Source organism: Oryx dammah, unplaced genomic scaffold (genome assembly GCF_014754425.2).
Source record: "Oryx dammah isolate SB20612 unplaced genomic scaffold, SCBI_Odam_1.1 HiC_scaffold_12, whole genome shotgun sequence".
NCBI lineage: Eukaryota > Metazoa > Chordata > Mammalia > Artiodactyla > Bovidae > Oryx > Oryx dammah.
Genome location: NW_024070196.1, coordinates 52,714,390 through 52,739,900, shown reverse-complemented (window position 1 = coordinate 52,739,900; position 25,511 = coordinate 52,714,390). Strand labels below are relative to the sequence as shown.

Genomic DNA, 25,511 nt, shown 5'->3' with positions numbered 1-25,511 from the left:
TCCATCACCAACTCCCAGAGTTTACCCAAACTTATGTCCATTGAGTCAGTGATGCCATCCAACCATCTTATCCTCTGTCGTCCCCTTCTCCTCCTGCCCTCAATCTTTGCCAGCATCAGGGTCTTTTCAAATGAGTCAGCTCTTCACATCAGGTGGCCAAAGTATTGGAGTTTCAGCTTCAACATCAGTCCTTCCAATGAACACCCACGACTGATCTCCTTTAGGATGGACTGGTTGGATCTCCCTCCTTGCAGTCCAAGGGACTCTCAAGAGTCTTCTCCAACACCACAGTTCAAAAGCATCAACCCTTCTGCACTCAGCTTTCTTTATAGTCCAACTCTCACATCCATACATGACTACTGGAAAAACCGTAGCCTTGACTAGATGGACCTTTGTTGACAAAGTAATGTCTCTGCTTTTTAATATGCTATCTAGGTTGGTCATAACTTTCCTTCCAAGGAGTAAGCGTCTTTTAATTTCATGGCTGCAGTCACCATCTGCAGTGATTTTAGAGCCCCCCAAAATAAAATCAGCCACTGTTTCCACTGTTTCCCCATCTATTTGCCATGAAGTGATGGGACCAGATGCCATGATCTTAGTTTTCTGAATGTTGAACTTTAAGCCAACTTTTTCACTCTCCTCTTTCACTTCCACATGCTTGGGAGTGACTAAATACTCACTGAAACTACTGAGTCTACATACCACAATTAGAGAGTCTGTGCCTTGCAACAAAGATCCCATTAGCTGGGACCTGATGCAGCCAAATTAATTGGTTAATATTAATTATAAACAAATATATATAAAATTTTAATTAAAAGATATATAATTAGAAATAAATTAAAAATGGCGAGGGTCCCTCCCAGGCCTCAGAAGGGGCGTTTGTGAGGGAGGGGTCCTGTAGCTCAGGTTTTGCCAGCTTCAGGGCAAACCCAGCTCCAGGCTTGAGGTCACTTCTGGCAGCCTAACCTTGGATCAGGTTCCTAATTACCATAAGAGAATCTAAATTCAGAAATCTGACCGTAGGGTGCAATTCATTAGAGTGTGATGCACAGAGTTTTGGGGGGACCCTTGAGTTTGGGGGGGACCCATCTCAGACCTGCTGTCAGATGTCTGGACACCAGACAGGGTCTCCCTCTAAGATCCTGGGCAACCATGGGAGGATGGGGCTGTTTCTTCACATCCTGTCCATGCTCGTCTCGTCCTTGCAGCGTTTTCTGCATCCCTTGTTCGAGTACGCGTTCTCGAGGCATGATGTTCCCTTTTTTCAGCTGTCAAGGGGAGAGTCAGAGCCTTGGCCAAGAAGAGCATCCTTCACAAGCAAAATTTCCCTGAAACATCTAGAGCTGCTGCCCCTGATTTGCAGCCACCAGTAGCGGTTGAGAGTGAGGTCTTTATGACAATGGGCTTAGTTAAGTGACAAGAAACTCAAAATTTAAAACATATAGGATGGACTTCCTGGATGGTCCAGTGGTTAAGACTTTGCCTTCCATTGCAGAGGATGTGGGTTCAATCCCTCGTCAAGAAGTGAAAATCCCACGTCTTGCTACCAAAACATAAAGCAGAAACAATAGTGTAACAAATTCAATAAAGACTTTTAAAATGATCCACATCAAAAACAAACAAACAAAAAAAACCAAGATCTTTAAAATGTATGAGGGATCGTGAAAGGGAACAAGTCATAAAACCTGCATTCAGATTTGTGGAATTTAGAAAACGTTTCTTTTTTTTCTCTTGCAGGAAGACACTCCTAGGGCCGGTTTATGGATCTCCCATTGAGCAGATACAAATCCTCCCAGTGAAATCCACTCTGGAACTGCAGAAGCGCTACATGGTGTTTATTAACAGAGACAAGGTGCCAGCGGTTTGCCCTCTGCCCCACTAAGGTGCCCGCGTGTCTGGAGTGGGAAATAGCCACAGGTGTTACCAGACTTAAGAACACTGGCTTTCCCCAAGCCCGAGACTCTCATCCTGCTCCACACTTCAAACTGCCATAATTGAGTGAGGACGACTCTCAGGAGACTTCCCTTGTTTTTTCTCTACTCCCCAAAGTTTTTTCTTATGAAGACAAGTTAGTTACACTTAGTTGTACATTTAATGACTTAATCTAGGGACTTCTCTGGTGGTCCAGTGGCTAAGACTGTGAGCTCCCAACTCAGGGGCCCTGGGTTTGATCCCTGGTGAGGGAACTTAGATCCCACTTGCAGTGACTAAGAGTTCACATGCCACGACTAAAGATCCTGCATGCTGAAACTAAGACCTGGCACAGCCAAATAAATAAACTGACTAAAATAAATAATTTTTTAAAAAAATCTACAAGTCCATATGGAAAAGTATAAGATCATAAAATGCCATAATTATCCTGGAAAAGCCTGGACATCTGACCATGAAGGTAGGAGGGAAGTTTCCTTTCTGTGTCCCTGGTAGAACCAGGCATCCCTCTCCCAAGGGGCCACCCTGCAGGGCGCAGTGTATGTGAAGCCCCAGCCATATGAAATGCTTGAAATGCAGCCCTCACACACTGAGAAGGCAGTACCGGACCCACAGGTCCTTCGCATAAACAGATCTGGAGCTGACACCTGACTGTGCCAAGTCTGGCCTGGGGCCTGGGTATCTTAGTCTGAATATCTAGTTACTTCTTCCTTTCTTGTCTTCCCTGGTGGCTCAGAGGTTAAGGTGTCTGCCCGAAATGCGGGAGACCTGAGTTCAATCCCTGGATCCGGAAGATCCCCTGGAGAAGGAAATGGCAACCCACTCCAGTATTTTTGCCTGGAGAATCCCATGGACAGAGGAGCCTGGTGGGCTAAAGTCCACGGGGTCGCAAAGAGTCGAACACGACTGAGCAACTTCACTTTTCTTCCTTTCTAGGTTGGACTTCAGATCTTACCAGTTGATGGCAATCCACATAAGACCTCTGCCCTCATATGCCACCCGAATGGGGTGGCCAACATGGCCCTTTCCTATGACGGCTGCTATGCCTTCACAGCAGGAGGGCAGGATCGGTCAGTGGTGCAGTGGGAAATCAACTTAAGGTGCGTACTGCAGTGAGAAGCTTGGCCCCCTAAGGAGGGTGAACCGTATACACCCCTTCTTTTCACTCAGCAACTGCAGACAGGTATTAAACCCCTATGACAGGACTTCCCTGGTGGTCCAGTGGCTGAGACTCCACGCTCCCAATGCAGGGGCCCGGGTTCTATCCCTGGTCAGGGAACTAGATCCCACATGCTACAGCTAAGAGTTCATATGCTACAACTGAAGATCCCAAATGCTGCAACTAAAAAAAATAAAAGATCCCTCATCCCGGTGCAGACAAATAAATAAATATTAGAAAAAATAAAAACAAAAACACCCTACAACATCCTGGGCACTGTGCTAGGCCTGAAGGTATAAAGACAGCCAAGACTCAGGCATGGCCTTCAGGGTGCTCCCCGAGACACTTGTTCATATTAAGGGGCACACAGAAGGTTACTCTTCTGTCTCAGGGACCCATGGTATTTGCAGGCGAAGCTGTGTGATCCTACCTTGTGAACCCATGCCCCATTCCCCCAGAATACTTCTCACTGTGTCGCCTGAAAATCCACACCAGCTAGAGAGATCAAGCCCGAATCTCCAAAATGTGTGTTACAGAAATAGTAAGAGTATTATCTGAAATGTGTATTTTCAGTGTTCTCACCCTGCCCTGAGCTGCGAATTTCTGCCTAGGGTGAGGCTGAAGAGTTCTGTGATCGGGCGTAGGAGAGACACAGACTTTGAGGTCAGAGACACATGGATTTGAATCTGAAGTCTACTGTCTGCTGGCTGTGGGACCTAGGCTGCCCTAGGTCCCAGAGATTAGCATCTCAGATCTTTAGATTCCTTGTCTGTGCAATGGAGGGGGGTGGTGGTGCGGAAGGGGACAACAATAGGGACTTTTATAGAATCCTTACGGAAAGCACACAGCACTGAGCTAAAGACAGTAAATTAATGATTTCCTTTCATCTCTTCTTCCTTATAAAGGCATTTGCTTAGGAGTGCAGGATCTTTCTTATTAAAAAAGGTTAGGAACTCCCCTGGCTACCCCGTGGTTAGGACTGCATGCTTCCATCACAGGGGCGGTAGGTTCAATCCCTGGCTGGGGAACGAAGATCCTACATGATGAACAGTGCAGCCAAAAAATAGTAAATTTTTTTTTTTTTTTAAAAAAGGATTACCACTAAAGTAATCCTCTCATCTCTCCAAATTCATTGAACAGCCACGGGGCGGAGCCAGTTTCTTTCCTGACCACCTTCTCTATGCCCCTCTTCCTGGCAGGGTCCTGTGAGGAGCTGGGTAAAAACAGCCCAGAGAAAGGTACCTTCCTAAAAGAACAAACCCAATTTGTTTGTTGGGTAAAAGAATACCCCCTAGGCTTCCCTGGTGGTGCAGTGGATAAGAATCTACCTGCCAGTGCAGGGGACACAGTTTGGATCCCTGGTCCGGGAAGATTCCACATGCCATGGAGCAACTAAGCCCCATGTGCCACAACCGCCGCGCCCATGTGCTGCCACTACTGAAGACACAGAGCCGGTGCTCCACAGGAAGAGACGCCAGCTCGCCGCAACTAGAGAAAGCCCATGCGGCGGCAACAAAGAGCCACCGCGGCCAAAGCTAAATAACACAGAAAATGAAAGTATGCCCCCACCGTCTGCCAAGTGCACATCCCTCTTCCGTGGCAGACATCGAAGCTTCTCCCCTTCACGTGAATAGAAGCAAGACCAGCCAGGTAAATCCGCTTTGGAACCTCAAGGGGGTTTCAGATTGCAGTTGCAACTCTGACCTTCACCTCTGTTTTCACCCAGGAGGGCAGATTTTGGGGATTTAGAAGCTGAAGGTGAACTCTCCCCTTGAAAAAAAACTTATTCATCACGTCTCCAGCATGAGGTGCTTAATCCTTTGACACCTATAGCCTGTTACCCGGATGGATGGGGTCAGGTGACATCCTGGTGGGAAGACAGAATCTTCCTTTTTTTTTTTTTTTTTCCCATTTTTGTCCTCATCTCAATCATCTTGAGATCTGGAATGGCAGAGATTTAAAAAAAAAAAAAGCACTTGCTTTCCAGTTGCTTTCCTGAACATGGCCAGAATCCAGGCTTGCGAGAATTTCAATTTAATCTGTTGTGGGGACAAAGGATCATTATAAACTGATTAGCACTTCATCACTGCTTCTGCTGTTTTAATATGCTCAGTGCTTCACTAATGGGAAGAAATGTAAAAGCCCGAAACAAGTAAACAAGTGAAGTTTCCTACCAGGTCTATTGATGGCGAGTTGTAAGGTAAAATGAAGGTGATAAATCCTGTCACGTTCACATCATCTTAACCAGCAAACTCCTAGGCCCCTGAATTATCATTGCAGCATCTCAGACTTCCCCGGGGAGACCTCTTCCCTTCATCTTTCCCCAAGTCCCCGACTTGTACTTTCCCTTCCCCTATCTTGGGTTGGCAGGCCACCCTTTTTCTCTCCTTGTCGGGCATCTGTTTTTAAATCCTCCATTTTTGTGCTCAACCTCACACCCACCTGGCATCCTGCTGTCTTGCTCAGACAAGTGCCAGAAAGACCCAGATTCAAATCCCACCTCCCCTGCTACTTGCTGACCTGAGGCAAGTCCCTTCCCTTCTTTGAGCCTCAGTTTCTCCATCTGTTAAAATGGGAACATTACCGCTGTGTTCAGAGCTGATTTATTTGTTTGTTTGTTTTTTATCTCTCTCTCTCTCTTTTTTTTTTGCAGTATGGGACATGCAGGATCTTAGTTCCCCTATCAGAGATCAAACAATGCAGTGGAAGTGCCAAGCCCTAATCACTGGACAGCCAGGGAATTCTCCCTCCACGATATCTTTATACAAATATAAATATATATATTCATATTGTATGCTATATGCACCCATCTGCACCTGCGTTTTGCACTTGGCAGTATATTTATTTGGCTGCACCTCAAGGCATGTGGGATCTTATTTCCCCTACTAGGGAACCAAGTGATGGCTACCATTGCTATCCCCCCTCCCCTTCCCTCCCCCTCCCCTCCCCCTCCCCTCCCCCCCCCTTCCCCTTTCCTCTCCCCCTACCCCTCTCCCTCCTCTCCCCTCCCCTTCCCCACACCCTCCCCTAGGGAACCTTTACTGAGCACCTGCTCTGTGTTGTTTGCTGCCTCACAGCTACTCCGGCTTTGGATCATTCCCCAAAGTACTGACTATATTCCTGGGCACACAGTAGGAAAAGCATTCTCAGTAAATGCGCCTCCCCTTTGTTCCCCAATGACCTCTTGTTTTGTGGCGAGTGTTAGAACCCAACTTAGGGAGAAATGGGAAGTTAGGACCAGTCCTGTCCTGGGATCTCAGGATCCCAGAAGCCAGGACCGCCCACCCTCAGCGTTTGCTCTCTGCTTGCCTCTGCCATAACCCACTGTCACTCTGCCGAGGCGGGTTTCATCACTCGGTGAAAACATGGCCTCTGATGGTTCCTAGATTTCACACCACAGCTGAGGGAAGGCTCATCCCCCAGCTCTGGTGGAACAAGCCCAGTCAGTCCCTCTGGCTCTCCCGTCAGCTGACGGTGGCTGGGGAACCAGGAGCGAATTGCAGTTCTGACCAGCGGAGGGCTGCTCCCATAGGATCCAGAGCTCCGTGAGCCTGTTCCCTGGGGCTTTCCTGGTAGTGACAGGCTCCTCCATGTCACATCGGGCCTTTAAACTGGCCCTGCTTCAGAACCACGGGGCTAACCCTGGCCTCTCTGTCCACAGTGCCTGTCGGGATTGGGCTTGAGGCTGGCCTGGGAGCCTCAGAGCAGGCACCCTCTTAGCCAGACTCCTGCCTTGATAGCTAATGTCAGAGCCAAGAGTTGGGTGACGGCTGGGCCCTGCTGGAGACGGGCCTCAGGCCCACCTGGAGCCCAGGCCCACCTGGAGAGTACACCAGCTCCACAGACCACCAGCAGCCTGCTTGGGTGGGGCTTTGCGGGGTCCTGACTGAGGACTGAGGACTGTTTGCTGGCTGACTCCTGCAGGAACGGTGGAGGTGTTGACCCAGGTCAACAGTACTAATAACCCTGGGCCAGGCCCTGGGTCCCGTGCTTTCCATGCATTGCCTGGTTTATCCTCACAGCTATCCGGCGACATAGGGACTGTTGACAACCCCGGTGTACAGGTCTGGAAACTCACTCCAAGGGGCTCAGGGACTGCCCCAGCCATGGAGTGAGGTGATGAGGCTGTGGATTCACATGCTATCTTCCTGATTCAATTCCACACCTCAACAAGGATTCATCATAGGAGGAAAACAAAGGGCTTTGTGTCCAATTCTTTATGTGCATTCACTTTAATTTTCACAACTGTCTCGTGAGGCAGACCCTGTAATTATTCCCATTTTTCAGAATAGGAAACGGAGGCCCCGAGTAGTAAAGTCACTTGCCCATGATCACCCTGCTCTCTGGAGGCAGAGCCAGGGCTCACAGGCATGTCCCTTTCACTCCAGATTCGGTATACTTAACCACTTCCCACCATAGTCTCTACAAAGTGTGTCTTAATCATCCTCCAAATAAGCTAGTGGTCTGATGAGCAGAAATCCAGTCAGTGGATTATTAAAATGATTTTATATTATTAGCATTTTGTATGAGACAGAGTCAGCCTCACATAAAAAGTAGGTTTTCTTACCACTTAAAGGGCCTATTTTTGGAAACATCTGACCCTGTGTTAGAGAGCAGAGGGCTATTTTTATCTGACCAACGTGGATCCCTTGTGGCCTCCTGAGTTTTTATGGAAGCAATTAGTGCTGGCCGTCCACTGGTGCCACATCCCATTCCCCTGGCTCTGGTCACACGCAGATCTAAGGTTACAGCACGGCCGCTCTGCTGGGGGCGGTCCATGGGCTCAGCACATGGGGACCCTCCTCTCCCTCCAGAGGATTTCCCCAAAGACTGCAGACAGATTGCCAGGCGCCTGCCCTGTCATCTGAAAGAGAGTATCACCATCTTTAAGACGGGGCCCAAGCCACCAGGTTCCACACTTGAAACTGAATTTTCCATATGCAGCTTCATATTGGAGGGAATTTGCTTAGCAAGTTTACAGAGACCCTAGTTGTATCCGCACTGTAATACCCTTCAGAGGTCTGCAGCCTGCAGGACTTGTGGGCCATCGTGTTCCCGCCTGAGTGCTCTCTAATAGCGATGTTTCTTTTATTGTTCTAGTGCCCTGGAGGCAGCGGTTTCTCTCGGGGGCGAAGACCTGACCCCGTTCTATGGTCTGGTGTCTGGTGGCAGGGAAGGAAAATTCTACAGGGTAATTGTCCTCAGAATAAACACTTCCCCGTAACATCTAGTTAAGTTTGTAAAACAAATGTGCCTGGGGTTAACCTTCTTGCTTTTTAAAATTTTTCCCAAAGCTCTTTTCCCCACTGAGCTCAAAATGTACTTTCTAGAAAATGCCCTTGAAGTCTTAATGGCTGGTTCAGACTGAAGCCAAAAATGCATGTTGTGTTTCCACTTTATTTCCACGTAGGAGCTGGAAGACTATTTTTACTATTCTCAGCTCCGTAGTCAAGGTATCGATACAATGGAGACCAGAAAGGTGTCGGAACACATCTGCCTGTCGGAGCTTCCTTTTGTCATGAGAGCAATTGGCTTTTACCCATCGGAAGGGAAGGTAGGTAGAAGGAAAACAAGCGCAGGCAGGATGTGTTATTTATAAAAAAACGACCTCAGGGAGCCGTCATCATAGGCCAAAGTAAAAATCTAACACCATTCTTACATAAATGGATCAGAAAGGAGGTTCTGGGCATAGCTGAGGCATTGCTTAGAAACAGATTTACCGTAAAGATACCCATGTCAGGCGGATTCCTTGCCAGAGTTTGATGTGGTTGGTGAGAGCATGCGTGCCTGCTAAGTCGCTTCAGTCGCGTCTGACTCTGCAACTCCGTGGACTGTAGCTTCTCTGTCCCCGCCAGGCTTCTCTGTCCATGGGGATTCTCCAGGCAAGAATACTGGAGTGGGTTGCCATGCCCTCCTCCAGGGGATCTTACCGATCCAGGGATCCAGCCTGTGTCTCTTACCTCCTCCTGCATTGGCAGGCGGGTTCTTTACCACTAGTGCCACCTTTTTGGAATTAGACAGAAGGCCCCTCGATGCATGAGGACCAGCCTCACTGGGTTCAGGGAGGTGATGCCTGTACAGCGCTTGGCACAGAGTAGGCTGCATAGAAAGATCTCAGTAGATGTTCACTGTTGGGATCATTTCCCTGTGTAGCTACAGTTCACCTGGCCTGTGTGAATGGGCTGCCCTTGAGGTGGCTACTCATCCCGGGCTGGGGATGGAGCTCAGGAGATATAGCACTTCCTTGGTACCTCACAGCTCACCCCCAAATGCAAGGGGCTCCCAACAATGACCAGAGGAAATGGTCCTCATGGAAACTGTGGCTTAAAATGCAACTGATTGGAATATCCCTGGCAGTCCAGTGGTTAAGACTCCACACTGCCACTGCAGGGGCTTGAGTTCCATCACCTGGGGAACTAAGATCCTGCATGCCACAAGGAACAGCCAAAAAAAAAAAAAAAAAAAAACCACGCAATTGACTAGGTTTTCTTTCTGACTTAAAATGCTAACACATTCTCATTGTAGAAAGTTTGGAAAAGATACACAAATGAAATGAAGAACATAATTACTTGTAATTCCACTACATGGAGACTTCAGTTATTGGTATCTTCCTGGATTGATTTATATATAATGCATGTATACATAATGTTTAAGAACAAATGGGTACCATATTGGATATATACTTTCATCCTATGTTTTCACTTGGTATTGTCATACACATTTCCCATTTCATTAACAGTTCTCTGAAAACTTGATTTTTAAAGGATATAGCTTAATTTTATAACTTTGATTTAGAAAATAGAACTGTAAAGAAGAAAAGAGAAATGACTCAGAGATAGTCATTATTAACATTTTGGTGGACTTCTATCTATTGTTTTCTATTTAGATATATAAATTTTTAAACAAAGAATTGTTGTTATATGGTGTATGTAGGTGTATATCAGCAAATGCATGCATGCTTAGTTACTCAGTCGTGTCTGACTCTTTTCGACCCCATGGATTGCAGCCTATCAGGCTCCTCTGTCCATGGGGATTCAACAGGCAAGAATACCGGAGTAGGTGGCCGTGCCCTCCTCCAGGGGACCTTCCCAACCCAGGGATCAAACCCACGTCTCCCACAATGCAGGCGGGTTCTTTACCGTCTGAGCCCCCAGGGAAGCCATATATCTCAACATTTTACCAAGTATGTGTATACATGTATGTGTACAGCAGCATTCTCAGTAACTCTTGTGAGCATGTGGTGAAAATTACTTGATAATGTGTTTTTTACCCCTTGCTTTATGAAGATCTGATTGACATAACATTGTGTTCGTTTAAAGTATTCAGTATAGTGATTTTATATACATATATATTATAAAATGATCACCACCACTCAGTTAATGAACATATCACATCCATCACCTTGCAGAGTTACAATCTTTTGTATATGTTGAGAACTTTAAAATCTACTATTTTAGCAGCTTTCAAATATACAGTGCTGTGTTTTGTTTTGTTTTTTTAAATTTACTTATCTATTTATTTGGCTTCTCTGGGTCTTAGTGGCATGTGGGGTCTTTAGTTGCAGCATGTGGGATCTGACTCCTTGACCGGGGTTGAAACCATGTCCTCTGCATTGAAGGTGGATTCCTAACCACTGGACCACCAGGGAAGTCCTTTGTATTCTTAACTGGAGTACCTTCCAACCCCAGGACTTGTTTATACCTGGGAGTTTATATCCTTTAACCACTTCTCACCCATTTCTCCTACTCTCCACCTTCTTCCCCTGGCAACTGCCAATGTCTTCTGTTTCTTTTAGTTTGTTTTATTTTTTCAGATTTCACATACAATTGGAGATCATACGGTGTTTGTCTTCCTCTGTTTGACATTTCACTCAGCATAATGCCCTCAAGGTCCATCCACATTGTCATAAATGGCAAGAATTCCCTCTTCTTTATGGCTGGATAATATCCCAGTAATGTTCCATCATGCGCACAGACATAGCCCATATTTTCTTTATGCATTCCTACCAACAGTGCACAAGAATTCCCATTTAACTTCACATCCTTGTGAGCATTGGTTTTCTCTTTTTTTGATAAAAGCCTTTCTGACAGATACAAGGTGATAACTCATTGTGCTTCTGATTTGCATTTTCCTAATGGTTAGTGATGTGAACATCTTTTCATGTACTTGTTGATCATTTGAATATCTTCTTTAGAAAGATATCCCCTCGGGTCTTCTGCCTATTTTTAAAATGGGTTATTTGGTTTTTTTGCTATTGGTTGTGAGTTCCTTATGTATTTTAGGTGTCAACCCCTTATCAGATGTGTGGTTTGGAAATATTCTCTCCCATTCCATAGGTTGCTTTTTCATTTTGTCAGTCATCTCTTCTCCTGTGCATAAGCTTTTTGGTTTGCTATAGACAACATGCTTTCTTAAGTCCATATATTCAGTTGATCTATTCCTCAGTTGATGACACATAGGTTGTGTGAAGTATTTAGGCTGTCAGAGACATGGCTATGATGAATATCTGCATATGGTTTCTGTACTTCTCTGATTGTTTTCCTCAAAGTCCTAGAACTAGAATTACCAGATCAGATAATATTACCAGAATTACCAGATCAGAACTTTAAGGCCCAGTTGCCAAATAGTTGTTCTAGAAATGTAGTCTTTTACAGCTCACCCTCAATCACACATAACTGCTGAAACCCACCTGAGACTTGATGTTCACGTTAGGTGTCTGAGCACAGTTTAGTGATGTGAGCTATGACCCTGGTCATTTCCCTTGGCCTCAGTGGCCTCCCCAGAATCACCTCTTTTTTTAATTCTCCAAGTGTGACTAGAACATGACTTTTGTTCTCCACATAGAATCTGGAGAAATGAACTTTCAGAGCCCGTAAACCCAAGTTGGGTCTTGAATGAGCAGCTTAAAAACACCTGACACTCTTTTAAGCTCCTTTAAAATCTTTTGACCAGTGTGCATTTTGTAAAAGTATGTGGCCAGAAATGGAAACTATCCAGAAAGTTTGTGCAACCCACATAAAAGTGTTTTTTAAGAGCTGTGTTCCTAAAGCGTATTGCCTAGAACCCTATTTCTGAAGCTGGAAAGTTCAATAGAATCACCTGGAGCATTTACTAAAAAATCAGAGTCCCTGGCCCCATCCCACATCTAGCCAATCAGAATCTCCATGGAACCTAAGGGTCTGCATTTTCCTTTAAAAAATTTTTTTTTCTCCTCCTTCGTCTGTTTGCTTATTATTATTTTTTAAAAAACATTTATTTTTGTGTTTGACTGCATAGGGTCTTAGTTGTGGCATAAGGGATCTTTATTTGCTTCACGAGAACTCTTAATTGCAGCATGTGGGATCTAGTTCCCTGACCAGGGATCAAACCTACAAGGCGGATTCTTATATATATATATATATAATTTAATTTATTTACTTAGTTTTGACAGTGCTGGGTCTTCGTGGCTGTGTGCAGGCTTTTTTCTAGTTGTGGTGCGTACGCTTCTCTTATTGAGGAGCACGGGCCCTAAGGGTACATGGGCTTCAGTATTTACCCCATGTGGGCTCAGTATTTGCAGCTCTCAAGTTCTAGAGCACTGGTGCAGTACTTCTGACATGCATGGGCTCAGTTGCTCCATGGCATGTGGGATCCTCCTGGATCAGGGATCAAAGCCATGTCCCCTGCGTTGGCAGGCGGACTCTCTTAACTACTGGACCACCAGCGAAGTTCCTGCCACTCAGGATTCTGATTTTAAACCCTGGGCTCAAGTAAATGTGTCCTCTGCAGCACTGTTTTGTCAAGAAGTGAATTCTGGATGTTTAACCTCTGTGACTGTCACCCACCTGCCACGCAAAGTGCTCAAGGGTGGCACAGAGTGACTGTGGTTTTTCTGCTTACTCTGGAAGTAAGAGGTGTAATCACTGAAGGCTCACTCCATTGTCCTATCTTTGGGCAAAAATAATAAAGCTTAATCACCTATCGAAATTTTTGCTGATGAGTAGTAAGTACCCAGAGGGAATTCCCGGGTGGCCCAGTTACGTTAGGACTCCGCACTTTTGCTGCTGAGAGTCTGGGCTTCTATCCGTGGTCAAGGAGCTAAGTTCCCACAAGCCTCATGGTGTGCCCCCCCCGACACACAAAATACCAGGAAAAAAAGGTTAGCCTGCCACAAATGTTATAAAGTGATACTGAATATTATTTACCCACATAGAAACAAAAATAGATGAAAATGGTCACTGCCGGCTCGTCACTGGCTCTTGCATGAGTCCCCCACCCCAGCTGCCACAAAAGGGGTTCCAGTGTCCCAGTGTCTTCATAAATCCCCTGGACTCCAGGGTTTTTCATCCACTTAAAAAACACGTTTACTCTTTGGAGATGTTCTCTGAAGGCCCCCATCCAGATGTGTTCATTGAGGAGCGTGTTTATTGCTGAAGCTCCTCGGGGAGAACTTTTTGATCTCTTGTTCTCATCAGATTTATAGCGATTTTAATAAAAAATGTTTTGGGGGCTTTGAAACTTTTAGACCCAGGCTTTGCCCTGGTTCATGAAACATTTCCTACTGAGATGCAACTGCTCCCCCTCCCCCGAGAAGTTCCATGAAGAAGTAGGCCCAGCTCATAGAATGTTTTAGCACTTGGTTACATGAAAGACTTAGAGTTTCAAACTAACCACTCCCAACCCCGCCCAAGGCTAGACTTTATTTATATTTTTCTTTATGTCATTTAAACTGCCTTGGAATATGTATCTAATCAGTGTGGCAAACTGAAGCCAAATTATACAAGAATATAACCCTCCCTAAAGGATCCCTAACCCCACCCATCTTCTGCAGAACACAGCCAAAGAGGTGGGGGTGGGTTGCTCCTACAAATCTTCATTTTTCAAAAGAAAGGTCTGCAGTGTTTATGATGTTGTATAAGGAGCTCAAACTTAGGTTTGGGTTCCTAAGTTAGGGTTCCTTCACAAGTCTGTATAGCTGATTTCACATACAAGAAAGTGTTTTTCTGGTTGTGTCGGCTTCTCTCTAGTTGAGGCACGTGGGCTCAGTGGTCATGGCGTGCAGGCTTAGTTTGCCCAGAGGACTACCGGGGAAGTCCCATGAGAAAGTTTTGTCTTCCATTTTTATAGGTGTATTCTTTCCTTTTCCGGGTCTTTGGAATATCTTGTTGGGCTCGGCCCGCGCTTCATGCTACGTGTGTTCCCTAGTCCCTTGTGGCTATGTTCCTATTTAGCTTTGCGAGCTATGTTCCTATTTAGCTTTCCGAGCATTATACATTCTTGATGTTTTCACAGGGAATTTACAGCAGTGTGATCTCTTAGGCCAATTAAGGCCAATCCTGGCAGAGAGGCATGGGCCCAACAAGAGCTCACATGGTGGATGCTCAGCAAATCTTGGTTGAATGAATAAATGAATAATTGAATGAATGAATAAATGAATAATTGAATGATGCTCCCCAGTCGTGTTTGACTGCAAAGACAATGAGGAAGATAGCATCCCTGACTTCATGATTTGATCTCAGAGTGATTAATAAGTATTTGGTATACTTTACAACTTTAGCCTTGTTTAGGAGAATTTGGAGACGAAATAAGTAATCACTTATCTTTTTAAATATGCTCATTTTGGATCCAGCAATTCTACTTTGAGGAATGTATCCTACAGAAAAACTCAGGCAAGGGTAACAGTGACATACAGCTACTGCAATGAGTTAGTCGCTCAGTCGTGTCCGACACTTTGCGACCCCACGAACTGTAGCCTGTCAGGCTCCTCTCTCTATCCATGGGATTCTCCAGGCAAGAATACTGGAGTGGATTGCCATTCCCTTCTCCAGAGGATCTTCCTAACCCAGGGATCAAACCCAGGTCTCCTGCATTGCAGGCAGATTCTTTACCATCTGAGCTACAACTACTGTAGGATAGTTTTATAATAATGAAAAATTAAAACAACCTTAACGTCCGTTGACAGGAGATGGGATAAATCAAGCCAGACACACCTATACTTAGTAGTTACTGAACAGTGAAACTGACCTGTGATTCTTTTTTAAAAAAATTTATTTATTTTTGGCTGTGCTGGGTTTTCATTACTGCGTGTGGGCTTTCTCTCATTGAGGTGAGCAGGGCCTGCTCTCTAGTTGCAATGAGCAGGCTTCTCCCTTTAGCGGCTTCTCTTGTTGCAGAGTACAGGCTCAGTAGTTGTGGTGCATGGGATCTTCCCAGAGCAAGGATGGAACCCGGGTCCCCTGTATTGGCAGGCGGATTCTCAACCACTGGACCACCAGGGAAGCTGACCTGTGATTCTTAACTCAGAAAGAATGTGCTGGTTTTGTTACTGAAGGACAAAAGGCAAGTTGCAAAACAGTATGTAAAGCATGGCCTCCCTTCATTAACAATAATACGTACATCTCGTATACACCTAGAAAAACTGAAAGAACTTGTTCCAGACGCTTAGCAACACTGACTTCTGAGGCATGGAACTCATAAGAGCTTCTAAACCTTAATTTCTGTGCATCGCTTTCTGTCAGCTGGGGCCTCCAGGACCAGCTGGAATCTGGCCCTGGTCCATCAGAGTTTGGGGCTGCCCTGGGGACTCTTGCTCTCCTGGGCTCGCAGCCCCTCCCCTCATGTGCGTGTGCAGACTCCAGGTCATTCCAGACCCGACACTCAGCTCCTTCCTCCATTTCCAGAAAAGCAGAAAGCCCAATCCATGCAAGACAACTTTCCTGAAAAACTGGGAATCACCAGAAAGTTTCAAGCGTAACCACATTTCACAGCAGTTTCCCTAAAACTGCTTATTAGTACTTCCCTGGCACTCCAGTGGTTAAGACTCTGTGCTTCCAATGCGGTGGGGGGGTGGGGGGGTGCAAGGGTTCAATCCTTGGTCAGGGAACTAAGATCCCACATGCTGAGTGGAGCGGCCAAAAAGTAAAAAATAAACCACGCCCCCCTCCAAACCCCCTGCTAATTAGACCTTCTTCCCAGTCCTGATGACCACTCCCCGGGGGGCTTCCTAGCTCCCCCTCTTCCCTCCCCCAGCAACACCCTTCCTCTCCCTCTACTGGCCATGCCAACTCAACTCTTAGCTTGTATTTCCAAATCTGCAGCATAAGCCCATATCCAGGGTCTACAAACGACAAAACTTCCCATTTAGTTGCATCCACCCTCCTTAATAGATGGTTTGATTGCAAATTGCCAGGAAGAGGGGAGCATCTTACATACATTTCTGAAGAATTTAATTTTTCTTAACTACAGGCAGTAGCTTGTATTGCTTTTGTATTCAGAACAAAACCCAGAAAGATAAACAAACAAATCCTCCCAAAGCCTTGTGCACTAATCTTGTGGCTAAACCATGGTCCCAGCTGGGATGGAGGGAGCATAGCCAAGTGGTACAGTGGCCCCTCTACAGGGAGGAGAAATCTGAGTGAGGGGTCATGGGTAGTTTCTGCTCTGACGAAGACCCCACAGGAGTTTGGAAATGCGCCCTTTGAAGAGAGGTCTTTGGTGTGCTTGATTTGCTCTGAGACATAAATACCAGGAGGCGTTTCCATCCTGAAGGCGAGAGGAACGATGCACCATCATTCCTCACCTCGCAGCAATAATCAGTGTTGTAGAGAGGCCTTCCTGGTCCACTGAGAACCCCACACCAGGGAGCGCTGTGCCTCCCCACAGAGATCAGGACAGGACTTCTGTCTGCCGCGCTCACAGCATCTAAAGAAAGAAATCCTGAAGTGCTGTGCGGCTACTGAAAGAGAACACAGCTGGTCATAGTGTAATAACACCGGCAGTGGCAGCAGCCGACCAGCTCTTCTCGCTTGAGCGCTCGCTGGGCGCCAAGCACCACGCCAGCCTCCCTGGCGTCCAGTCCTCACAGCAAGGAATGCTTTCATCATCTCCATTCACCAACAGGGAAATTAAGGCCTTGGGGGAGGAGGAAGCCCGCACAGCCACTGAGCTACTGAGGGCAGGGCCGGGGTCTGCACCACAGCAGGCTGGCCTCGGACCCCACGTTCTGTTTTGACATGTGCCTCTTACTGCAAACGAGGAAGACATCCTGTAAGTCAGGACATCGAGCATTGGTTATTGCTGCAGGATGAGGAATGATAGCGCACTTTACTTCCATCCTTTGCATCTCCAGTGTTTGAATATTTTTTACAAGCATGTTGTCATCTTGACTGGTTTAATGATGATAAAAGAATAGATCATAGTCATAGTGAAAAATATATTTTCAAAAATACTGATATTATTTGCCTTGTTACTTGTCTTTGCCATTGCTTCACCTCTGTATTATTTTTCTTCCTTTTATTTTTCTTTTTTTAAAAATGTTTATTTATTTATTTGGTTGCATCAGGTCTTAGTTGTGGCCCGTGTGCTCAGTAGTTGCAGCACAGGCTTAGTTGTCCCAAGGCATGTGGGATCTTAGTTCCCCAACCCACATCCAATGCAGGGATCAAACCCACATCCCCTGCATTGGAAGGTGGATTCTTAGTGGACCACCAGGGAGGTCCCTCCTTTTATCATTATTACTATTTTTCGCCATGCCGCATGGCTTTTGTGATCTCCTCTGAAAACGCAGACTCCTAACCACTAGACCACCAGGGAATTCTGTATTTTTCCCCCTTTTAAACAACTTTATTGAGCTATATCACAGATCACATAATTCACCCTTTTAAAGTATGCAAGTCAACGGCTTTTAGTATGTTCACAGAGTCACGCAACCATCACCACTTTAGGTTCCTCTCAGGCGGGCGACTTTGGGACAAGACCCCCATAGGCCCTAGGAATGGGCCTGGGTTATCCAGGGAGGGGATCCTGGGGTTCAGCATTCCCAGAGTGTTGCCTAGAATGGAGGGGCATAGAATATAGGTGGATAACTCCCCGTGAACATGCTACCTTACCCAGCAAAAGGGATTTCACTCATATGATTGTATCAAGGGTCTGGAGATTAGGAGATTATCCTGGATCACCCTGTGGGCCCAAACTACAAGGGTCTTTATAAGAGGAAGGCAGGGGACTTTTCTGGGGGTCCAGTGGCCAAGACTCCACATGCCCAATGCAGGGGGCCAGGGTTTGATCCCTGGTGGGGGAACTAGATCTTGCATGACATAACTAAGGCCCAGAGCAGCCAAATAAATAAGAGGGAGGCAGGAGGGCCAGAGTTTAAGGAGGAGCCATGATGACAGGAAGAAGTTCAGAAGGGTGATGGGCTTACAGGCTTTGAAGCTGGGAGGGGGCCACAAGCCAAGAAACACAGGCTGTCTCCAGAAGCTGGAAAAGGAAAGAAGGAAGAGGGATGCTGCCCTACCAACAACACCTTGCTTCTGGCCCTTCAAGCCCATTTCAGACTTGTGGGCTTCAGAACTGTGAGGTCAGTCTGTGTGCTTCAAGCTGCTAGGTGTGTAATCATTGATTATAGCAGCAATGGGAGACACATAGAGGGTGCTTTGGAAGTGTTTCGTGGGCACCCCTCCCTTGCTTCTCGCCTCCTCACACTTGTTTCCCAGCCTAGAGTGCCTTCCCCTCCCCTCCCACTGCCTGGATCCTCAGTGGCCCACCTCTCCTGAGGCAGTCTTCCCAAGTCCCCCTTACTGAACACTCCTCCAGCCCTGGATGTCAACCTCCTGCATTCAGGCCCTGAGATCTTTTAGAGCCACGGAGTCCAACCATGTTAAAATCACTTGGAGGTACTTAAAAAGTACTGATGCCTGGGCTCAGCCTCCAATCTGTTGAACTTCGGGGTGGAGCCTGGGCCTGGATAGTTTTGAAAAGCCCCCAGGTGTTGGCACAGGGCCAAGCAGCCAGTGATGGAGCCTCCCTGTTAGTTCACTCTAGCTGGAGTGAGTGAGTGAGTGAGTGAGTGAGTGAGTGAGTGAGTGAGTGTGTGTGTGTGTGTGTGTGTGTGGTCTCCTATGTGTTTCTTCACAGGACCCAGAGCAGTGCCTGGTACTTCGTAGGTGCTTAACCTTTGCTGACTGATTGGCTAACTGTACAATCCTAGAATGCAGGGCCGCCTAGTAATAATTAAACGACTAGTCTTCCATTTGCCAGTGCCAATCCAAATGCTCAGTAACTTCTAGTAAATTGAACTAAATTAACTAGGGCAGTACGCAGTTATTCTAAATACACCTTTTGTGAGGTTTTTTATTTTTATTTTTTTGGTCACACCATGTGGCATGTGGGATCTTAGTTCCCTGACCAGGGATCAAACTTGCATCCCCTGCAGTGGAAGCTTGGAGTCTTAACCACTGGACCACCAGGGAAGTCCCAGGCCTTTTGTAAGTTTTAACAGAACTTTTTACATTGTGCCCACAGTGTTTCATTCATTCATTCAGTAAACATTTCTCTGGGCCTTCTGCACGAGGAAGCTGCTGTGGAAATAGAGATGAACGCCATCGCTACAGCTTAATGGAGGAGACAGATGTAGACCCGAAGAATTAGACCATGCATCACAGCTGCCACCCATCATTACCCTCAGTGAAAGTCACAAGAGCTGGTGCTGCTTCTTTTCGGCACAAGTATCACCTCCACCAAACACCGAGGTGTAAGCACCGATTCTCAAAGCTGTGGCCCCCAACACCAGAAGCACAGTCCTCACAGGGGGATTTGTAAGCAAACCAGATTCTCGGCCCCCATCCCAGACTTGCAGAATCAGAAACCCTGGGGATGTGACCAACAGTCCGTGTTTTAACAGGGCCTCCTAGTCATCTTGATGCCTGATATAGTTTGAGTTCCCCTGCCCTAAAGCCATAACTTCTCAACCTTGGCCACACATTCATATCCCCTGGGGAGCTTTGTTAAGCTATGACTGCTCGAACTCCACCCCTGACCAATTAAATCAGGATCTCTGGGAATGGGGCCTGGGCCTCAGAATGTTTAAAGCTCCCGGGTGAATCAAATGAACCTCTGCCTTAGCAGATGACGGCCCAGCACGAGAATGCCAATAAAAGACCAGGTTGAAGCCAGCCAGAGCATTTTGGGTGGCCTTGGGGGCTCCCGCTCCTCCCCTCCGCCGCCCCCCCACTGGGGCCCTGGGAAGGCTGTGGTGTTTCATTCTAGCTCCAGGGTTCCTCTCCCAAGCATGAACCTTGTTCAGACACGTAGCAGAACTTGCCTCTTCAACTAACACTTGCAAACTAGGCTTGAGGAAGAAAGTCGTGATGCCAAAGCTGCCAGCTCTCTGCTTGTTGAGCAGTGAGTTTTGATCAGTCATTTAAGGAAAGAAGGTAAGAGGTGAATCACCTACAGAGTGATTTGTGCCAAGCATGTTCCCTGAGATCTTTGGAACGCTCTGGGTATGAATAACTCCAGGCACTTTGGGATTTCTTTCCATCATCTTTGAGTTACTGTCCTATTTCTGAATTGAATTTAAATCGCATGTTGTGTTTATAATGTACACATATCATTTACATTATAGTTTCTATGTTTATAAATGATATAATTGCGTGCATTGTAATCAGCAAGGGCGTAGAAAGTACCATAATCACAAGAACTCTTAATGGCTGTTGAGTGCTGACTGTGTTTTAAGCATTATGTCTACACTTAGATACGCTGTCACAGTAAGCTGCAGATCAGCTCTATTGCAAATCGTTCACCATATTACCCGCCTTTTCAAAAAGGGAAACTGAGGATAAGGAACATCACATTACTCACCCAAAGTCACGTGGAAAATGGCAGCACCAGGGTTCGAATAGAGATCTGTCATCAAAGATTGTAGTTTTAGCCCCAGTCTCCTCTGGCTCGTAGTAAGTGGTAGCACATGCATATACTCATACTATTAAAATCATATGGTGCAGGGAATTCCCTGGTGGTCCAGTGGTTAAAAAGTTACCTTGCCATGCAGGGGACTCCTTATCGATCCCTGGTCGGGGAACTAAGATCCAATGGCCTGTGAGGCAAGTAAGCCTGTGCTCTGCAACTACTGAGCCTGCATGCTCTGGAGCCCATGTGCACAGCTAGAGAGCCCACATGCCTAAATTACTGAAGCCCGTGCTTGCTCTGGAGACCCTGGGGCAGAGCTAGAGAGAACCCCACACACTGAAATGAAAGATAAGATCCTGCATGCTGCAACTAACACCCAAGGCAGCCAAATAAATAAATAGTAAAAAATCTGTATAGTACAATCTGTAAATAATATGCTACCATATAGTTTTACTTATATAGAAAATTATACATAGTTTAACATCAGTTACACATAATATAACTCAATAAATGCTATACATGAAAATGTTACCAGTTAGAGCTGCTGACATAGTAATGATTAAGGTTCATTTGTATCCATAACCAATGATGTTATGTCTAAAGACCATTTCTGGGAGTGTTGCATTGAGAATATGTGGCTTCTTTGAAAATATTAGGTGATTAACAAGATACAGTGTAAAAAGCAGGATACAAAAAGAATATATACACAAACCAGATTTGCAAAAAAATAGACACATGTATTTTGTATTCATGGGAAAAAGTGTAAAGAAGGTGCCCCAGATCCTTCACAGTAATTATGATCAGATGGGTGCTACAAGAGGTTTGTATTTTCTTCTTGATACTTGGGACAAGACCAAGATGCTGGGATGCTCCAGACTGGCTGATATTTGACATTGCTTCAAACTGGTGCATGTTTCAGTTTTTGCTCTACATTTATTTAGTGGACAGGAAGAAATTGGTTATCTACCAGTAAATATTGTATACAAATACAGATTATCTTCTAAATTCATTCCTACAGACCAAGGTAGAGTTATGTTCTGGGGGAAAACATTATTTCCCACTTTCCTATGGCTCTTATTCTCTCTCTCTCTCTCCTTGTCTTTCTCTATAAAATTCAAAACCCCTCAATTTGGAGGAAGACATATTCACCAATGAAGTCATTTGGTCCTTGGTTTTTCTTCACAGAAGTTGTAAAGTTACTAATTCCATCTATTTACTTGTTATAGGTCTGTTCAGATTTTCCATTTTTTCTTGAGTCAGTTTTGGTCATTTGTATCTTCCTAGGGATTTGCTCATTTTTCCTAAGTTATCTGATTTATTGGCATATAGTTGCTCATATTCCTTTTAATTTCTGTAAGATTGGTGTCAATACTTGCATTCCCTCTTTCATTCATGATTTTAAAAATTTGAGTCTTCTTTTCATGGTTAGTCTCACTTAATATTTGTCAACTGTGTTGATATTTTCAATGAATGATGGCTTCCTAGGTCTTCATTTTAAAAATTATATCACATAAGTCATGTGTATGTTACAAAATATCTTTGTGTGTATAAAACACGAAAAAAGAACTACAATGCAGTTGTCATAAGCGATCAGTCCTGTCTTTGAGTTTCACACTGAATTATTTGCTTATTTATATAAACTAATTTCTAAATTCTTCAGGATTCTGTGAGCTTCCCTGATGGCTCAGCAGGTAAAGAATCCACCTGCAGTGCAGGAGACACACATGAGACATGGGTTTGATCCCTGGGTCAGGAAGATCCCCTCGAAGAGGAAATGGCAACCCACTCCAGTATCCTTGCTTGAAAAGTCCATGGACCAAAAAAAAAAGAAAAGAAAAGTCCATGGACAGAGGAACCTGGCAGGCTACAGTCCATGGGGTCACAAAGAGTGGGACACGGCTGAGCACATGGCACAAAACAGCTTCTTCACAAAGCAGGGATATAGCAAATACAGTGCAAGATTTGATGTTGTTCAGTCGCTCAGTCATGTCTGACTCTTTGCAGCCCCAAGGACTGCAACACGCCATGTTTCTCTGTTCTTCACCATTTCCTGGGGCCAGTGGGTGATGCCATCTAATCATCTCATCCTCAGTCATCTCCTTCTCCTCCTGCCTTCAGTATTTCCCAGAATCAGGGGCTTTTCCAATGAATCGGTTCTTCATATCAGGTGGCCAAAGTATTGAAGCTTCAGTTTCAGCATCAGTCCTTCCAGTGAATATTCAGGGTTGATTTCCTTTAGGATTGACTGGTGTGATTTCCTTGCAGTCCAAGGGACTCTCAAGAGTCTTCTCCAACACCACAGTTCAAAGGCATCAATTCTTTGGTGCTCAGCTATTTTTTATTGTCCAGCTCTCACATCGGTACATGACTACTGGAAAAATCATAGCTTTGACTATACAGACCTTTGATACTTAGGTGAAAATTGATAAAATGAAACACTGTTCATGCCAGTGCTAATAGTATTGGCCAGTTGGACAGTGGATCAGAGCTGCTGTAAAATGTACCAAAAACTGGGTGGCTTCACACAATGGGAATTTATTCTCTCATGGAAATCCAAAATCAGGGTGTCAAGCAGGGTCAGGCTCTCTGTGAAACACATAGGGGATAAACCGTCCCTGCCTCTTCTAGTTTCTGTGGTTACCAGCAGTCCTTGTCTTTCCTTGGCTTAAGCTGTTATCACTCCAACCTCTGCCTCCACCATCATATGTCCATCTTGGCCCTGAGTGTCTCTCTCCTCTTTTAATGAGAATGTGACTGAGCCAAGCTTATGCTGCTTGCCACACGACAGGCCAATACATTGGGAGATGAGTTGTTGGAACATGGAATAACGATTTTAATCGTAAAGCTAGCAGACCAAGAAGATGGCAGACTAGCATCTCAAAAAATCATCTCCCCTCAGTCCCAATTCGAGCTCCTTTTATACACAAGAGGGGGAGGGGCACACTGTGGCGCCAACCAATCGCTGAGCAGGACCGCTAATTGTTTCTCATTGCCAGTTGCTCGCTAATAGTTGCTTGCTTGAGGAGGGGCCCACTGTGGCACCGACCAATGGCTGAGTAGGCCCACTACCAGCTTGGCACCTGCCCCACTGCTATTACAAGGACACCGTCATATTGGATTAAAGGCCCACTTTATTCCAGTATTGACCTCATCATACTAGTTACATCTGCCATGACCCTGTTTCTAAATAAAGTCACATTCTGAGAGATGGGGAGTTAGGACTTCAACCTGTCTTTCTTGGGTCGGGGTGGCGGGAGGATACAGTCAACCCATAGCAGACATATTCTAAGCTAACTACAAACGTTTGTCTGTTACGCTCCAATTCTTAGAAATTTATCTGCTTACCGTGGTCCATTTTTTCCCAAAAAAACCTCTTTTCTAGATTGAAGATATGTTTAACGAAATCAGATTTAGTGAGTATGTGGACACTGGAAAGCTCATCGACAAAATCAACTTACCAGATTTCTTCAAAGTCTACCTCAATCATAGGCCACCCTTCGGTAACACCATGAGCAGCATCCAGCAGAGCTTTGACATTCTTGGTTTCACCAATTCAAAGGGAGAGAAGGCTATTCAAAGAGAGGATTTTCTGAATCTGCTTCAAACTAAAGGTAAATACACAAATAGATAGATCTCGTAACTCCCTTAGGCCCATCCCACTGGAGAGAACTGAGCTGGGACACCCGCATCTTTGATTTGACAGAGCTTCAGCTCTGAGGATGCTGCTTACTGACTCACATGGTTGGTGAACAAGGGATAAAGGGAAGGCTGACAGGGACCTGAAGGATGGAGTGTGTGTTCCAACTTCCTGGGACTGCGCAATTCAGGGCCCTAGACGCCTTCCTCTCACCTTGGGCTTCCCAGGTGGCACTAGGGGTAAAGAACCTGCCCGCCAGTGCAGAAGGCAGAAGAGACACGGGTCCAGTCCCTGGGTTGGGAAGATTCCCCTGGAGGAGGGAATGGCAGCCGACTCCAGTATTCTTGCTTGGAGAATCTCATAGACAGAGGAGCCTGGCAGGCTACAGTCATGGGGTCGCAGAGTCGGACATGACTGAAGCAATTTAGCACAGCACTCATAAAGCAGGAATACAAGTGCCAGCCATCGACCTCACGATGAGGTACCATGAGATTGGGTTACATTTGCGAGATAAAACCACACCAAAGTAAAAAAAAAAAAATCATTTTTACGGACTTCCCGGGCAGTCCAGTGGTTGAGACTTCGACTTCCAATGTGGAGGGCATGAGTTCAATTCCTGGTCAGAGAAATAAGATGCCACATGCTGTTGTGGCACAGCCAAAAGACCAAAAGTCTCTGGGTGATCATTTCATCTCAGCGAAACTGGTGTTTCTAACATGAGGGAAACTGAAATGAAGCCAAGTGCAGTCTTTATCAGAAAGCTGTTCCCCATCTGCATAAGCCCCGACACAGTCCCCCAGGTTGGAGCCCCACTTTTAGTGCCATATAAGGAAGTCTATGTGACCGTAACAGGGGACTTCCTAGGTAGCTTTTGCATCTTAAGAAAAAGAAACCCGTGAAATAATTCTCTGGAAGACTTTAGAAAGATGATGCTAAGCTCTGATGTGAAGCTCAGTCCCACAAGCCGAACCGCCTCCTTTTCGCTTTGCGATGCCCAGGTGAGCACATGACGGAAGAGGAGATGATGGACTGCTTCGCCACACTGTTTGGACTGAATCCCGAGGGCTGGAAATCCGAGCCTGCAGCCTCCTCTGTCAAAGGTACTACTAGCGAGTGGGC

At 45.7% G+C, this 25,511-nt stretch overlaps 1 protein-coding gene across 1 annotated transcript in view; it reads left to right on the top strand.

Moving 5' to 3' along the window:
* CFAP251 (cilia and flagella associated protein 251) overlaps positions 1 to 25,511 on the top strand; it is an 86,746-nt gene that overhangs the window by 44,926 nt on the left and 16,309 nt on the right. The window contains exons 18-23 of the mRNA XM_040251286.1: positions 1,738 to 1,852; positions 2,866 to 3,029; positions 8,189 to 8,279; positions 8,499 to 8,642; positions 24,138 to 24,366; positions 25,391 to 25,492. Of these exons, the coding sequence (XP_040107220.1) occupies positions 1,738 to 1,852; positions 2,866 to 3,029; positions 8,189 to 8,279; positions 8,499 to 8,642; positions 24,138 to 24,366; positions 25,391 to 25,492 (845 nt within the window). The remainder of the gene's footprint in view (positions 1 to 1,737; positions 1,853 to 2,865; positions 3,030 to 8,188; positions 8,280 to 8,498; positions 8,643 to 24,137; positions 24,367 to 25,390; positions 25,493 to 25,511) is intronic.